The sequence below is a fragment of the Lipotes vexillifer genome, unplaced genomic scaffold (genome assembly GCF_000442215.2).
Source record: "Lipotes vexillifer unplaced genomic scaffold, Lipotes_vexillifer_v1.1 scaffold299, whole genome shotgun sequence".
NCBI lineage: Eukaryota > Metazoa > Chordata > Mammalia > Artiodactyla > Lipotidae > Lipotes > Lipotes vexillifer.
In genome coordinates, this window is record NW_006784347.1 from 3,212,697 (window position 1) to 3,230,665 (window position 17,969).

A 17,969-nucleotide genomic window follows, 5' to 3' on the forward strand; every position below is an offset into this window, starting at 1 on the left:
GGACTGAAAGCCATGGGAAAGTCCTTCTCAGGGCCAGGGTGCTCTCCATCCTGGAGCAACCAGAACTTTCCTTTTTCTGTCACTCCTCTTCCTAAATAACCTCACTTGTTTCTATCTGACCTTACACCTCTCTCTGAACTCCAGATTCATATATCCAACTCCTTACCTACCATTTCCACTTGGAAGTCTCATTGGTATCTCAAACTGATTGTGTCCCTGCTGGGGCACTTGACTTCCTGCTTCTCCTGCACTGTTCCCTACCACCCACTCAGGGTCCAAAGACAAAGCTAGAAATCCTGAGGTCATCCTTACTTTGCCCCCATCTGATGCATCAACCCCCAAAGAAAGTCAGTCTGTTTCCAAAATATACCTATCTTTATCCACTGCCGTCTCTCCAGCCCAAGCCACCATCATCTTAGGTCTGGATTCTTGCACTTGCTGCCAACTGAAATCCCTGCTTCTATCCCTGCCGTCCTCCCACCACCCTCCACAGAATGGCCAGAACAAACGTTGAAAAACATAAATCACACACTGTAATATGGCATCCTAAACTGGATGCTGGAACAGAAAAAGGACATTAGTGGGAAAACTGGTGAAATCTGAATCAAGTCTGTAGTTTTGAAAAATGATTCATGGTTATATAAGATGTTAACATTTAGGGGAAGCTGGGTAAAGGGTATATGAGAACTCTCTGCACCATCTTTGCAACATGAGTGTAAATTTAAGACAATTCCAAACTAAAAAATTTATTAAAAAAAAACAACAACCCTAAATATCATGTCTCTCCTTTGTTTAAAATCCTTGCATAACTTCCCACTGTGTTGAAATCCAACCTCTAGCTACAGCCTCATAGGTTTTACATGATCTGGCTTCTGTTACTTTCTCCATCTCATTTCCTACCAGTCTGCTTCATTCCTAGTGCTCTGGCTTGCTGGTTTTCTGACAGTTCCTGGATTATGCCAGGCTGCAACAGGGGCTTGGGGCTTTGCCCTCCTTGTACCTGTATTAGTGTGCTAGGGTTGCTATAACAAAATACCACAGATGGAGTGGCTTAAACAACACAATTCTATTTTCTCAGAGTTCTGGAGGCTGGAAGTCCAAGATCAAGGTGTTGGCAGGTTTAGTTTCTTCTGAGACCTCTCTCCTTGGTCTAGTATGGCCAGCTTTCTGCTGCGTCCTCACATGGTCATCCTCATGTTTCCTCTTCTTTGAAGGATAACAGTCAGATTGGATTAGGGCCCACCCTAACGGCCTCCTTTTAACTTAATCACCTCTTTAAAAGCCTAACACAGTTATAGTCTCAGGTACTCCAATATGAATTTTGGGGGGACACAAACAGCTTACAACAGTCCCCTTGCCTGGACGACCCTTCAGAGGGTCGGCCCCTCCCAGCCTCGGGTCTCACATGGATTTGTCACCTCTTCTGAGAGGCATTTCCTGACCACATGGCTTCTAGCTGAGCTCCCCTCCATCCTATTTATTGCCTTCTTAGCACTTCCTACAACTGGAATCCTTTGTTTACTTGCTTATTATGTGCTTTCCCCCATTCCATGAGTAGTGGAGACCTTGTGTGTCTTATTGCTGTATCCTCATTGCCTCTTACAATGCCTGGCACATAGTAGGTACTCAAAATTTGTCGACAAGAAATGGTTAATTGACAATTCAGACAAAAGCAGAGTCTCATCAGAAAATCATCTGTAACGTAGTTAATCCCAAGATAGGACCATAACTGAAGCAATGCCTAATATTTGTATAGCACTTTACAGTTTATGAAGTGCTTCCAGGTAAATTAACCTGGACGAATCCTCCACACTGTGATGCAAGCATTGTTTATTCTATTTTCTTGATGAAGAAGCCAAGACTCCATTGCTTAAGTCATAGATCTGGGGCTTCAATACATATCTTTTTGTTTCGCAAAGAACAACTTTGTGTTTTTTCATTATGACATAGCTGAACTAGAAACTAAATAAATTCCCCAAACTTGGGGACTTCCCTGGTGACGCAGTGGTTAAGAATCTGCCTGCCAATGCAGGGGACACGGGTTCGAGCCCTGGTCCGGGAGGATCCCACATGCCGCGGAGCAACTAAGCCCGTGCGCCACAACTCCTGAAGCCTGCGCACCTAGAGCCCATGCTCCGCAACAAGAGAGTCCACCGCAATGAGAAGCCTGCGTCCCGCAACGAAGAGTAGCCCCACTCGCCGCAACTAGAGAAAGCCTGTGCGCAGCAACAAAGACCCAACGCAGCCACAAATAAATAAATAAAATAAATACATCTCTATAAAAAAAAAAACCAAAAACTTCTAGGCAATTTCCAAGGACAGCTCTGTGAAGGACAGAGCCTCATGCTTCCAGGAACTAAACTGGACATTCTTTCCATCTGATCAGAGAAGTTTCATTGCTGAGGAATAATGGCTAATGAGAAGAAATACAGTGCCCCCCGGCCCCTTTACTGTGTGTGTGGGGTGGTGGTGGTTATAAATATGCTTTTTGTAAACTGTTCTGTTTGCAAGGGTATGAAGAAGTGAAGAAATTTGGAGAACCTGATTTCCTAAGTATTCACTGTTGGTTTTAAATAGCACTTAATATTTCCTTTAAATCTGTAGTTCTCAGCCTTGATGGCTCTTAGGTTCCCCTGGGGGAGCTCTACAAATCCCAGTGACTGGACCCCAATCCCAGACAAATGAAATCAGAATCCTGGGGAGTGGGGCGGTGGCATCAGCGCGTCTAAAGCTTCCCGCGTCACTTTAATATGCAGCCATGACTGAGAATCAATGGTCTAGATCCTCAGATGGGGTGGGGATGGCATATCTTATGCCCTCCAAAAAGAACATATCAGGTTTGACTGGAGGGTAGACTCTAAAAGGCCACACACTTCTATGTGGAATCTAGAAAAATGGTACAGATGAACTTATTGACAAAGCAGAAAGAGAGTCACAGATGTAGAGAACAAACTTACGGTTACCAAGGGGGGAAGGGGGAGGTGGGACAAACTGGGAGATTGGGATTGACATATATACACTACTAAGTATAAGATAGATAACTAATGCGAACCTACTGTTTAGCACAGGGAACCCTACTCAATGATCTGTGGTGACCTAAATGGGAAGGAAATCCAAAAAAGAGCAGATATATGTATACGTATAACTGAATCACTTTGCTGTACAGCAAGAAACGAATACAACGTTGTAAAGCAACTATACTCCAATAAAAATTTAAAAAAAGAATAACCATAAGAGCTTGTTAAATATGCTCATTCCCGATTACTCTGCAAATTACTTATTAATTTCAAAGGAAAAATGCACCTTTGCAATGAAGAGTTCTAGAAGACACCACCTTAAATAAGTGATCAAATTTAGCATCACCAGTAACAGGGCAATGGCATGTGAACCTCCTGATGTGACACAATGGGAAGTAAACAACATTACTTCTGTAGTATTCTTGCCAAAGATGTTTATTATGAATCTAATCGCGAGGAAACAATCAGACAAATCCAGATTGTAAACAAGACAACTGACCTGGACTCTTCAAAAATATCATTATCATTAAGAAGAAAAGGCCAAAGGTACTATTCTAGAATCTAGATTAAAAGAGACTAAAAAGAGGAGAGAATCAAATGAAATCCACGATTCTTGATTGAATCCTGTATCAACACAAATAGCTAGGATGTTTTGGAGATAATTTGAGAAATTTTGACATGGACTTACATTGAATAATATTATTCTATCAATATTACATTTCTTGGATGTGATACGGCATTATTATTATGCAAGAGAAAACTTTTGTTCATAGGAGATACGTGCTGAAGTATTTAGGTGCAAAGTGGCATGATACCTGCAATTTAATTTCAAATGTTGTAGCTAAATGCATACATGTTTTTACTAAAAAAAAAAAAGTCCACACACTTCCGATTGGAGAATTCTGTGTTCCTAGAGGGATAGTGTCAGAAGCACTGCCCTAGACCAGTCTGCACCCCGGACCAATTAAATCAGAATCCCAGGGTGGGTGGAACCCAAGCAGGAGCCATTGTTAAAGCTTCTCAGATGAGTCCAATGTGCAGCCAAGGCTGAGAACCACTGCTTTTAAGTGGTACCTGCTTTGTTTGGAAGAGGAAGTGGACGCAAGGCTGCCCCCCATCAACCACAATGAACGACAGTAACCTGGCAGCAGCCGACACTCCAATGATAAGCACTGACTCTCCCAGGTCTAGATTTATGGCCTTGGACAAACAACAGAGCCTTACTTTTTGGCATGGTGCCATCCTCCTCAGCACTAATTAAGGCCTAAATAATTCTCATCCGTATGTGCATAAAACAAATGGGCCTCAATTTAAGACAACTTCCCCATTGTGTCCTGGTTAATGTCATCACAGTTTACAGGTTTTCTCAATCACAAATATACTAGTTTTATTTTAACAAGGAGGAGAAGATATTTAAATCTAGATACCCCAATTTTTATATTTTTACACTAGATACTGGGTCATGTAAAAAGATGACTTAGGTGGTAATTGATAATAGGATAACAGCATGTACTCTATTTGATCAGTAATCAATATGATTATCACTAGCGTCTTTCAATTTAATTACTGCTTCTTATCGTCATCCATTTCATTAAAGTTTTGGCAGGTAGGGAAGGAAATAGGGTGCAGATAGCAGTATGAAGGATGGTAGCTGAATGATAAGACTATATACCCAGAAAATGCAAAGAAATGGCCTGAGTTTATTAAATAATTTGGCAAAGCAATGAGACCAGAGAAACATCCACCACTGCACTGCTTTCTTTAGCAATTCTGCCTCCCACCAGAAACTCCATACCCATCCCTGGACAGAAAAAGAGCATATGCCAGCACACGCCATCTGCTTAAGGCTCCAGTCTTGAACCCTGGACAAAGCGATCTTTTAATGAAATAGTATTACATAAATATATATTTTCTCAAGTTCTGATTTGGAAACATTAACAAGTGTGAATGAAAACCAATGGAGTCTTCCTTTTCTGCCTCTGGGGACCAAGCTTGAACCAGCTGGGTAACCAACAGCTGCTGCTGAATATGGAAATTAGAGGAAGACGAATTGGCAAAGAAGTCTAATCAAGCTGGGGCTGGCCTGTCTGGTCCAATAGCTCAGAAGCAAGACCTGGGGATTTCTGGATCAGAGCCAGGCAGAGCCTGGGCAAAAACATTTAGGGCCTCTTCAGTGAACTCGGACTTGGGCAAGTTGGGTGCCATGACAGAGAGATGAGGAGCTGGCCCCCCGGGCAGTCTCAGAGCCAGCAAGTTGTGGAGGTGGAGGCAACACAGGGTACAATAGCTGGCACTTCTCCCAGAGGAAGCAAATTGTGTTGACATGGACTGCCCACAAGTGCCCTGGGGTTCAGTGCTTCTCTTGCAGGCCAGCCTAAGTCTCAGAGAGAACTGGCCTTTGGCGTGGGTAGAGGGTGCTGACTCTAAGCATGGATCCTGACTTTAGGGGGACTAACCTGGTATTTTAAATTCCTAAGAGTAGTGACAAAGCTAAATTCCTAGGAGAGTAGTGAAAAGACCTTAGCACTTGCCATAAAAAGGGATACAAGGGGCTTCCCTGGTGGCGCAGTGGTTGGGAGTCCGCCTGCTGATGCAGGGGACGCGGGTTCATGCCCCGGTCCGGGAGGGTCCCACATGCCGCGGAGCGGCTGGGCCTGTGAGCCCTGCGTGTCCGGAGCCTGTGCTCCGCAACGGGAGAGGCCACAACAGTGAGAGGCCCACATACCGCAAAAAAAAAAAAAAAAAAAAAAGGGATACAAGGCAGTAAATGATAACCATGTGATTTGGTTTTTTTAGATTAGACCTGAGCTGAGGATATATCAGAAGATTACGCTGGTCCTATCAATCTATAAGGATCAAGGCGAGGCCGCACATCCATTCCACACCTCTACAAACGGAGCGGGTTTTAACTATTCGTGAAGACAGGACAGAGCGATAGAGAAAAAGAGAAAGCAAGGCGATTTGTCTAGAAAGATTAAAAGATGTTTTAACCCCCTTTGCCTCCCCCGCACCCCCTACTTTTTAGACTGTGCCAGGAAAAGCAATTCAGGCACGTCTGACCTCTATCACCCTTTTCCTGATGGTCTACAGCTACATGAAAATGGTCAAGCCCACTTCAAGATCCAGTGACTGTCAACTGTTCAAACAAGTACATTTAAGTAGGGAATGCAGCGCAGCCGTTAAAAATTACTGGGAAGGATACTTCATGACATGGTAAAAACAGGATGTTGTATAAGTCAATTTTAGGGAAATTGGCTGAAAAGTAAATTCATTAATACTTTGCAGGATGAACCAAAATGCTAACAGCAGTTATCTCTGAAGTATGGGATTACTACTGGTTTTGCTTTCTTTGTGTGTGTTTTCCAAGTTTTAAGAACCATGTTAATTTTCCAATCAGAAAAAAAGGGCTCAAGGTACACTGTGCAACACTATTTTAGACAATGAGGCTTTGACACAGTTGGCCAGCAAAGTACCTCTGATTTCAGGCTGTTGACAAGGACACGGGACTAAAAGGCTCTGTTAGGTCACCCACCACCAGGGGATGCTAACCATTGAGGATCCTGAACTTACTGGGGGAAGAGCACCCTTGCAGGTTGCATTCTTCTCTGGAAAGTTTCAGGAACTCTGGAGAAGGCATTCAGCTGGGATGGATCTATCAAGGGGTCAAATTTGGAGATGTGGTGCATGCCGTTCTGCTCTGAGTCTCTCTGACCAGGGGTTAGCAAACTTTTTTTCTGTAAAGGGCCATGTAGTAAATATTCTAGCCTTTGCAGACCACATGAGCTCTGTTGTAAGTACTCATTCTGCTGGTGTAGCATGAAAGCAGCTTAGATATCCACAGATGAGTGAATGTAGCTCTGTTCCAAAATAACTTTACTTACAAATAAAGTAGTTTGTGGACCCCTGATAACCTTCAAGTTTCCTAACTTAGTTCAAGAAGCTGCAGTGACCAAGCACAAGCCATGGCTGTCCCTGTAAACAGATGGGTATTATGGAATGTCACTCCTCAAGCGCTTTCCATTCCAAGGGTTGACTAGTGGTGACTCTTCACACCGAAGGAAGGGACGCCCATTAACGCGCTAATGTTTTTAGTCATTTAATATGTTGGTTCCCCCCCCAAACTAAACCACGAGTCCCTGGAGTTTGAGAAACAGGTCTGAATTTTTAACACCATCCATGCAGCTCACACAGTCGCATCTAAATAGAGAGTGCCGGATGTGCTCTTGTTGAATACTGAGTGAATGAACCAGTGTCCTCCCTCACCACGCTGGTGCGAAATGTAGTTCTTGGGTGACTCCTCTTGGGAACCACTCAAGCTCTGTCCAGGCAGACTCCACTTTGAATGGGACACCCTGAGCTCTGCACAAACACATCCATACCTTCTAGAAGAATTTGTTCTTGCCAAGGGCAGGAAATTTCTAGAAGATGTCAACATGAAGAAACAGAGTCAGCCTGGCCAAAGCTGTCCCTTCTAGAGAGTTTCTTAGTTTGTCTCAATGACTGTTTTCACATAAAAAGGTTTTCAAATTGACAACGTTTATGACCTTAGATAGTTCTTCTGGGCACTTAGGTATCTCCTTGGCCTCCTGCATCTTGTTTTGCATCTCCTTGGCTCAATGACGGCACCAAAGGGGTCACCTTGTCAGAACTCTCTTACTCATTTTGCCACAGCCTCAATTTCCATCTTTCTCCACAAATGCAAAACATGAAAATGAAGTAGAAAATAATAAGGGAAGCCCTGCAGCTTCTAAATACAGGTTCTTCCCTCAGTGCGTCCTGATGGAACCCACAACCCAATGTCAGGGTGAGGTTCTTGTAGGTCAAACCATCCACTCCCAAGGGGACAGGGATTTAGAAATGTATCACCCCGACAGAAAGAGGTGGGGCAAAAGCCAGGTCAGAAGTGAATTTTAAGCAATACTAATAAACAAAGTTCTTGGCTAAAATTTAGTGAGAGTCAGAATGCCTCACGAGGTAAACATTTGCTGGAGGGTTATGCTGATTTTTTAAGGTGGGATTCGTGTGCGTGTGTGTGTGAATATGTGAACATATGCACAGCCCAGAAAATATGTGTACACATGTATGTGTGCACACATACACCTGATTGCATTCATTCTTCTAAGCAAATGTCAATCCAACGATCTAGAGTTCCAAGGTCCCCATCAACCTTCTTGATCCCCAGAGACAATCACTCCAGATGACAGAGATTTCTGCACAGAGGCCATGGAAAGTACAGAATGATGAGAAGAAAAGCCAGAGCTTCTCTGAGGTCCCAGGCACAGATCGTGCTGCTGGCCCTGGCCACAGAGGAGCTGTGAGGGGCTCTCAGAGTCCGTGAGGGGAGAGTGCGGTATGGATTGGGGTGGGACATGGGGTGGGGTGGCAAGGGGGCTACTCACGCTGTTGTTGCTTCCTTTGTTGTCCTCATACTTGGTTTCTATATGAATGGAGAATTTTGGCAGAAAGGAACACTACGGAAAAAAAGAAAAGTTTCATCAACATACCGTCTTTTCTCTCTTCACATCTTCAGTTTAGCCTCTGGTTGCTCTCCTGACCGTTTGGTTGCGAGCACTGTCCACAATCAGAAATGTTAAGATACTAGTTCCATGTCCGTATGCAAGGAAAGCCACCTTTTTGGCAACGTGAACACGATTTGATCCAGGAGTCAGGTCAGAGAGAATAACTAAGCAATCAGGCAAGTCGCCGAAGAGGACATTTCCAAAAAGAATATGCTTTATCAGTCCGACCACAGGCTTTAGAAGAGCAACCCCCTGGAACAGAGACAATTCCAGTTCCAGGGTGCTTCACTTCAGGGAGTAGATGCCACTGCTGGATGCCTGAGAACCAGCCTTAACCATGATGTACATATTCATATAAAGCTAGAGGCGGTAGCATAGAGCTTTAAGATTATAAGTTACTTAGGCCTACCCAGGTGACCCAAGATAATCTTTCCAAGGTAAAGTCAGTTAATTAGCAACCTTCATTCCATGTGCAGTCTTAATTCAGGTTCCAGCAATTTGAACATATACATCTTTAGGGAGCCGTTATTCTGCCTAACACAGGGTGGAATGTGTGTGTGTTTGTTTTCTGTCTTTTTACTCTTGAATAAAATATCTAGAATTTGGTGTAAAAAAAAAAAGATTATAAGTTACTGAAGTCAGACAGACTTGGTTTTAGTTTTGGATTTATTGCTTGATAGCCATGTGACTTTGGACAAGTCATTGAACTTGTCTGAACCCCAGCAATATTGAAACAGGTAAAATAACGATTACTTAACAGTGACATTGTGAGGGTTAAATAAGATCATGTGCATAAAACGTAACAGTGCTGGGCATCAAGCCAACTTTGCACAGAGGGCAGCAAATCAGTATGAGGCTGCAGCTGAACTTGACATAAAAGGCGGCCTCTCTTTCTGTCGTCACAGGGGAGAAAAACCCCAAATGCACACCATCCTGGCATCCCCGTCTCCTTGAGCCCATTCTATGTATTCAGTAGACTATAAGGGTTAGCGTAGCTTGAGAAGAGGATTTTTTTTTTTTTGCGGTACGCAGGCCTCTCACTGTTGTGGCCTCTCCCGTTGCCGAGCAACAGGCTCCGGATGCGCAGGCTCAGCGGCCATGGCTTACGGGCCCAGCCGCTCCGCGGCATGTGGGATCTTCCCGGACCGGGGCACGAACCCGTGTCCCCTGCATCGCCAGGCAGACTATCAACCACTGCGCCACCAGGGAAGCCCGAGAAGAGGATTTTGATGGATGTCGATGTAGCCTTCCTCCTGCTGGCACTGAGCAGGGCATTCACCTTCTCTACCACCAGAGATGGGATTGAAGACTACTGGCTAAAACGACCTAGCAGCTCCACTGGGAGCTGGAGTTGGAGGAGTGAGGCTTGGGCCAATACGCTCACAGTCCAAGAGGTTGGCTCCTTTATTTATTTATCCAACGTACATAGAGCACATATTCTATACCTGGCACTGGTCTAAGAGCTTCCAAGTTCTAATTCCTTTATTCCTTGTCACCATCCTATGAAGTAGGAACTATTATCATCAGCCCTGTGTTAAAGATGAGGACACGGAGGCACAGAGAGGGTAAGTAAATGGCCCATCACATAGGTAGTGAACAGTAGAGTTGGGATTGAAAGTCTGGTGGCCTGGTCCCCGAGTCCATGCTCTTGATGACTACCGCACTGGTTCTCAGCATGGGATCTCTGAACCTGTAGCAGCAGCACCCTGGAACTTCTCAGAGGAAAGGCAAATTCTTGGGGCCAACGCCAGACCCAGTGAATCAGAAACTCTGGGGATGGAGCCCAGGCATCTGTGTTTAACAAGCCCTCCAGGGATGCTGATGCAGGCTTAAGCTGGAAAACCACCTCACTATACCATGCACGGGAAGGAAAGAGAGAGAATGCATTATCTAAAACCCCGAGGTCCACAACATGCACCCTCGCCCCATACGGTCACCCCATCGTGACCGTGATCCCCTTTCAGCCCAGCTGAGAGCCCCCCCCGCCCCACCAAATGGCATCTGTGCAAGAAGGCAGAGGCCTTCGATGTGCCATTGATAATTCTGCTGACATCACATGCCTGTGTGCATTCGGTGTTCATCTGTCTTAATCTGAGTGAAACAAGCAAGCTGAACGTGACTAAGGCAACATGGAAACAATCAATCCCAGTAATTGCCTTTATGGAGAATGAAGCCCTGCGATCATTCATTAACACTTTCTTTGCTGTCTCCTCTCAAACCTCTCACTGCACAACTGCTGCCCTCACACCCAGACCCAGGGAGTTCTCCAAGGAGGGGCCTCCCATAGTGAATAGAGATGGAGCGGCTCAGAGCCCCACGGCAGAGCTCTCAATCAACACGTGAACTTGAGGACACACACCTGCAGAGACCCTTTTAAAAATAACAAGCTTCAGGTGAACTGATTTGTCCTTTTTAACCCATAATTCATGAGGCTAAATCCAACGTGTGCACAGTACAAGGTAGCGAGAGAACAGAGCTGTCCAGGGTGGGGAGGTGGGTCTGGGTGCGTCAGAGTGGAACCCCGCAAGGAGTTTTTATCGGTTGAATCTCTAAACCACTTAACTAAGGTCAAACAAATGAATTTTAGCATTTGGGTATTAAACCCAAATACAAAATGCAAAACTCTTATGCAAGTTAACAGATGTTGTTATTTTTGAGTCAAGGACTTAGGTTATTTTCATGTCAGAACGGCAACCCCGCGACAGGCTAGAAGTGCACCTGGTTTCCGCAAGGCAGTGGGCAGACCTGGGTCAGCCGGGCCAGCTCCAGGCTGGTCAGTGCTGTCTCCTTCAGCAGTGGTTTGGGACTGATAATCCCCTTGGGATAGCTGATGGTTTGTTCTCGGAGCCTTGTAGTGCGTGCTGTCTCATGTTAAAATCAGAATTATCTCTGGCTCGGGGCATTTTTAGTGCTATCACTAAAATCTTTCTGGCCAGAATCTTTTTATCTATCTTGAGATAAACTCCTGCTTACCCCAAGCAGGTTAGCTTCCCTAAAAATCCAGCCTTCTAATCCTAGTTGAGTCTGAACTGTTAAGCAAGGCTTTTTTCCTTTCTCCCTGGCTGGCTCCCTACTGCATCTCACCACGGAGGTTATCTTAAACCCCCTTCCTTTCTCAAGACCTCGCGCATGGTTTCACTCTTCCTCCCTCACAGTTGATAATTTTGATTCATAGTTTAACGAAGACACAGACCACGTGACAGAAACACCTACAACTTCCTTCTCTTCCGTTGTCGCAAATCTTCTGCTTATTCCTTTTTTTTTAAAATTAATTATTTTATTTTATTTTTGGCTGTGTTGGGTCTTCGTTGCTGCACGCGGGCTTTTCTCTAGTTGTGGCGAATGGGTGCTACTCTGTTGCAGTGCACGAGCTTCTCAGTGTGGTGGCTTCTCTTGTTGCGGAGCACAGGCTCTACACACGCGGGCTCAGTAGTTGTGACTTGCAGGCTCTAGAGTGCAGGCTCAGTAGTTGTGGCGCATGGGCTTAGTTGCTCCGCGGCATGTGGGATCTTCCCAGACCAGGGCTCGAACCCGTGTCCCCTGCACTGGCAGGCAGATTCTTAACCACTGCGCCACCAGGGAAGTCCTGCTTGTTCCTTTATGATGCTTCTTATTCTTCATGAATCAAGAGAAAGATGCTGCCTTCTATCCCAATGGAAAAATAATATAATGATCAGAACTGAGACATAGGAGTCATCAGACCTGAGATGTATCAACTTGGGCAAATTATTTTCCCATCCCCAGCTTGTTTCCTCATTTACAGAATGGGAACTAGACTTCTCTACTCTGTAGGCAGGCTGAGAAGATCACTGAGATCATTCAGGTAAACCCAGCATAGTGCCTGGCACAGAATAGGTGCAGGGTTAAAAATATATGTAAGTCTCTTCTCCAGAAACTTCTTTCATTGATTATTTGCATCTTCTCCCTGCTTCCTTTCTACCGTCTAAAAATATAATGAAAAGTATCACATTCTTTCTTTCTTCCTTTCTTCCTTCCTTCTCTCCTCCCTCCGTCCCTCCCTCCGTCCCTCCGTCCCTCCGTCCCTCCCTCCCTCCCTCTCTCTCTCTCTCTCTTTCTTTGGCTGTGTCGGGTCTTAGTTGCAGCGTGTGGGATCTTTTTAGTTGCAGCACGCGTGACCTAGTTCCCTGACCAGGGATCAAACCCGGGCCCCCTGCATTGGGAGCAGGGAGCCTTAACCACTGGACCACCAGGGAAGTCCCCAAAGTGTCATATTCTTAAAAAACAAACAAGCATCAAGTTCCGTCAGTTACGTTTCTTCCTCAATCTACAACCAATCCCATTCCTCCTCGTCTTCACAATCAAACTCTATTAAAAGAACAGTCGATGCTTGCTGGCTCTACTTTTTCATCTCCTACCATTTTTTTCTCAACCAGTGCGATATGGTACGGAAATGACTGATGATCAAAGAATTTCCAAAGCACCAACTGATTCTGCATCCACGCCCTGTAGGGCTCTCTACACTGTTCTATGTGACGAAGCAATTCCTCCTACGACAGCAGCTCCTTCCCAGCCTTCTCTTCCCTCCTCCATTCCTTCAATGAAGGTGGTCCCTTAGGTTCTGCCCTCCACCCTATTTTCTTGCACCAAGTGATCTCATCTGCTCCTGACTTTTCCATGACCCTTTTTTATGAATCCTCCCAAATTGACATCTTTCACCCCAACTGCCCTTGTCACGTGTCCAGTTGCCCACTGGCTGTCCCCAACAAGGGTCCTCTAGGCCCACCAAACTTGAACGGCCCATACCAAACTCGAATGTTCTTCTGCACTGCACGAGTTTCCCAGGGCTGTCAAATTACTACGAATGTGGCTTAAAACAACAGAAATATAACCTCTCACAGTCCTGGAGGCCGTAAGTCTGAAATCAAGGTGTTGGCAATGTCGTGCTCCCTTTGAAGGCTCTAGGGAAGCATCCTTCCTTGCCTCTTCCAGCTTCTGGTGGTCTCAGGCGCTCCCTGGTCTGTGGCTCAACTCCAATCTCTGCCTCTGTCTCCATTCACCTTCTCCCCTCCGTGTGTCTCTGTGTCCTCTTCTTGTACGACATAAGTTATTGGATGTAGCCGACCTTAAATCCAGTGTGATTTCATCTCTCATCTCAAGGTCCTTAAGTAATTACACCTGCAAAGACCCGACTTCCAAATAAGGTCACACTTGAGGTTCCAGTGGACATGAATATTTAGGGGGACATTATTCCATCCACTACCCTCTCCCATAACATCCAGTGAACCCCCAAGTTCTGCTGACTCAGTTTCTCTCCTTAAAGGGAAGACCTGGAGTCTTCTGTATCTGACCCGAATCTTCTTTCCGGCTTTGCCCTGTATTCATCCCATGGCCAGTCACAGAAGACCGCTTTCCATTCCCTGGAACACTTCTGGCTACCATGCTTTTATGCCTACAGTTCCCCCAGCCTGACATTTCCTTCCTAAATTTTACCCATCAGCCATCTCAAACCACTTCAGAATGATTATCCCTTGTATGCACGTAGCATTCTCTTTGTTCCTTTGTCACAGCACTATCTCCTTTTCCATCATCACAATGAGTTGTCTATGTGTCTGGCTCACCAACGAGATGATAAGCTCCAATACTATTCCAACACCAGGATCCCTCCCCTACTCCCCACTGCCATTAGGAATGGCTTAAGTCACTTTCCCTCCAGTTATTCAGGCATCAGAGCATCTACTTTAATTTCAATTTGCTCAAATCTGCTTTCTGTGACAAAGGGCTTTGCTCCAGCTGGGAAGATACCACCTAACCTAGTCATTCTCAAATATCCAGGGGGTGGAGAAGGGAGCACCCCACCTTCCAACCCTGGACTTTCTCAAAATATATGCCAGCCCCTAAAGATTCTGACACATTTCCTAGGGTGAGGGGGATTCCATATCACTGAGGGAACTGTCAGAGTGTAGGAGCAGAAAAAAAGTTGGGAATCCTGACACAACCAAACTGTTACATGATGCAAGAAGAGAGACATCAGGAGTGTCACCAACTGGCTAAAACTGGAAGATGTCCAAGGGATTCAGAGGACTCTTATGCTCTCCATGTCATTTGGGAACGCTGAATGCTTAAAGTTCCATTTGGCTCATAGCAACGTGGAGGAAAGACTAAACTACCCAAGGTAGGGACCTCCCTGGTGGCTCAGTGGTTAAGAATCCGCCAGCCAATGCAGGGGTCATGGGTTTGATCCCTGGTCTGGGAAGATCCCACATGCCATGGAGCAACTAAGCCCGTGCACCACAACTACTGAGCCTGCGCTCTAGAGGCCGAGAGCCACAACCACTGAGCCCGTGTGCCACAACTACTGAAGCCCACGTGCCTAGAGCCCATGCTCCGCAACAAGAGAAGCCACCGCAATGAGAAGGCTGCGCACCGCGATGAAGAGTAGCCCCCGCTCGCCGCAACTAGAGAAAGCCCGCGCAGCAACAAAGACCCAATGCAGCCAAAAATAAATAAATTTAAAATACCCAAGGTAGACAGATTTCTAAGATGGTCTCCAAGATTCCCAGCCCCTGGTATAATCTTGCACACTTTGTATAATCCCTCCCCTTAAGTGTAGACAAGACCTGTGAATATGATTGGATAGTTGCTCTTCTGATTAGATTACAAAAGTGATCAGATTATGTTACATTATATAAGACTTCTTTTTATAAGAAGCAGGTTGATTTTGAGGAAGTAAGCTGCCATATCCTGAGAGGGCCACGTGGCTAGAACCTGAGGGAGGCCTCTAGGAGCAAAGAGCGACCCCTGGAGGCCAGCGAACTAGAAAACCAGACTTCAGTTCTACAACCGCAAGGAACAGAATCCTGCCAACAACCAGAGAGCTTGGAAGAGGACCCTGAGCCTCAGATGAGATTGGAACCGTGGCTGAGACCTTGATTTCAACCTGACTGAGACTGAACCAAGGACCCAGCTAACCTGAGCCCCAGTGGAAACCCTGAGAAAATGAATGTGTGATGTTTTAAGTAACTAAGTTTGTGGGAAATTTATTATATAGCAACAGAAAACCAGTATAATACCAAACCTCAAGAATCCAACCATTGCTTCCCTGCCAAATCACCCATTTGGTTCTCATGTGAGTTAAGTATCACTGACTTTGAGGTTTGAACATATCAAGGGAATGGGACGGGAAATCTGTACTCTTTCTTAGTTGTTCCACCTGTGATGTCATCCACTTTGTCAATGGCCACTACTTATGCCCAGGGTGATATTTACTAGGAACTGATGCCACAAAACTTGCCACTGACTGGTGTCCAGATGCAGCAGTGTGCACCTAGCCCACAGGGAGTGAGTAGGGTTGTTCAGTATTAAGAATGCAGGTTTTGGAGTGAGACAGCCTTTAATTCAAACGCCAGCTTCTTTTCACACAAACTGAGACTTTGGGCAAATTCCTTAATCACCCTGAGCTTCAGTCTTCTCATCTGTAAAATGGATACAATACCAACCTCACAGCTGTGGGGTGAGATAACAAATGTCCAAGGCCAGGCAGTATCTGGCTGAACAGATACTAGAGAAATGTTGGCCCACCCCGTTGTACCCCTCCCCATGAAATCCCACAGACTATATGGAGAGTAAATAGAGCTGGTATGTCTGTAGGGGGACCCTTCCACTGTGTATGTGCAAGGATGTCCTGGGAGGTTGTGGGTTTGCTGAAGTGGTGGCAACACAACACCTGATTGGTCCTTCCCATGACATGGATGGTGGCCAAGTCACAGAGCAGGCTTGGGTTCCTCCAGCCTTGCTGTGACCCCTGACCTGCTGTGTTTTGAGGACGTGTCATCGCATCTTCCAGTTCCATCCTCTTACTGTCCTCCTTTACCTAAAGGCCTAGCAGCTCCTCTTTCTGCACAGGGGCCCTCTCCCCTCACCTCTTCTCAGATTTCCTCGATCCCCTGCCAACTACACGTAGGGAAACAAGAACTACCAGAATCTCGGTGAACTTTCTTCTTTCCTAGATCTGAAGGCTTTGTGCCTGTTGGTTCACTCAGCCTTATTTTAAAAACCGAGGCTCAGAAAAGTTAAGAAATAGCATCAAAAAAACAACATTTGGGAACCCCAGGGGGTCCCACGAGATGAGCCTGCTTACAGGCAGAGGGTTGGGCCAGTGACTCCAGAGCAGTGCAATGAAGCAGGGAGAGGGGCCATGAAACGCCCTCATCCCCCGGAGCCTGGGGGACGTCATGAGTCATTTCAGCCCCTCCCTGCCCTCCTTCCTCCCCTGGGTCCATTCAAGATCTGGAACCTTCTCTCTCATGAAAAATCTTTTTCTCTCTCTTGTTAACTAGAAAAGCAGCTTGGCCAGGAGAAACATAACAAATATTCACTTTATTAGACCCAGGGTTTATTTTGTCCCTAACCCTCTAAAAATAACACTGGTATCGTGGAGAAATCAGATAAAAAAGGCAAAAGATCTCCTATTATCTCCTCTTTGATTTTCTAGCTTAGATCCTCCCAAGCCAGAAGAGTCTCACTAGTACTGCTTTCATCTGCTCCCTACCAGGACCAACTTCCTTTGTAGCCAGTATCTGAGCATCTTTAATTTGCCTTTCAAACACAATGTTATCCACTGGAATGAACCTCTTATTGCAAAGTGATCATCGGGTACCTGTGAAATCTCCAGCACCTAAAACCGAATGTGCAGAAAAGCAATGTTCTCTGTTGAAGATTAAACACGTGTACTTGTATGTATTGGAAGTGATGGGAGAATCTGCAGTCAGGAAGAAGAATGCCAGGAAAGATGAGTGAAGTACCTGGGCCCCTGCAAGAATAATTTCCAGACACAGGCACACCCAGGTTCAGTGTTGGGAAAGGAAAGTAGCATATGCAAAATACATGGCAGAGCTGAATTTTCAATTCACTACAGCCATGCTTTGGAAAAATGAAAGAGATATTTTTAGTCCAGTGATTGATTAGGGTTGCTATGGCAATAAGAAACACTTAAGAGAAGGAAACTGAATGTAAGCAAGTCTTAAAGAGAAAGGTGCAAGTGCACTGGGAATTTCACAGTCAGTTTCTGGGTGGTGCTGGCTGCAGTTTCCACACCTGCCTAGGGCGAGAGGGGATGGTGGCTGCAGAGAACGGGCCAGGGAGACAAGTCTGAGGCTCTCTGGGGGCTCTGCACTTCAAAAACATGCAGTGGCGAAACTTCTGGAAGAACTGCACCATCCACTTTGATGATCATCATCATTGTCATGCTATACCTGCCATAGCACCTAGCGCATGGTGAAAACTGTAAGCTAAAGGGTACTAATCCCTCCCCATACCAGTAAAGTAGAAATCATATTCTAACAGCATGTTTCAAAAACTTACTTAATGATGCTTCATCTGGTGGGCTTGCTAAAAACAGATCCCAGACTCCTCTCCTAATGACTTGCTTTCAGAAAGCTGGTGGAGTCCCAGAGCCCACACCTGAATCTAGAAC

The 17,969-nt window shown here is 45.5% G+C and overlaps 1 protein-coding gene across 1 annotated transcript in view; it reads right to left on the minus strand.

Moving 5' to 3' along the window:
- The window catches only part of PITPNC1 (phosphatidylinositol transfer protein cytoplasmic 1), a 136,766-nt gene that overhangs the window by 81,114 nt on the left and 37,683 nt on the right, over positions 1-17,969 (minus strand). The window contains exon 5 of the mRNA XM_007456806.1: positions 8,417-8,488. Within this exon, the coding sequence (XP_007456868.1) occupies positions 8,417-8,488 (72 nt within the window). The remainder of the gene's footprint in view (positions 1-8,416; positions 8,489-17,969) is intronic.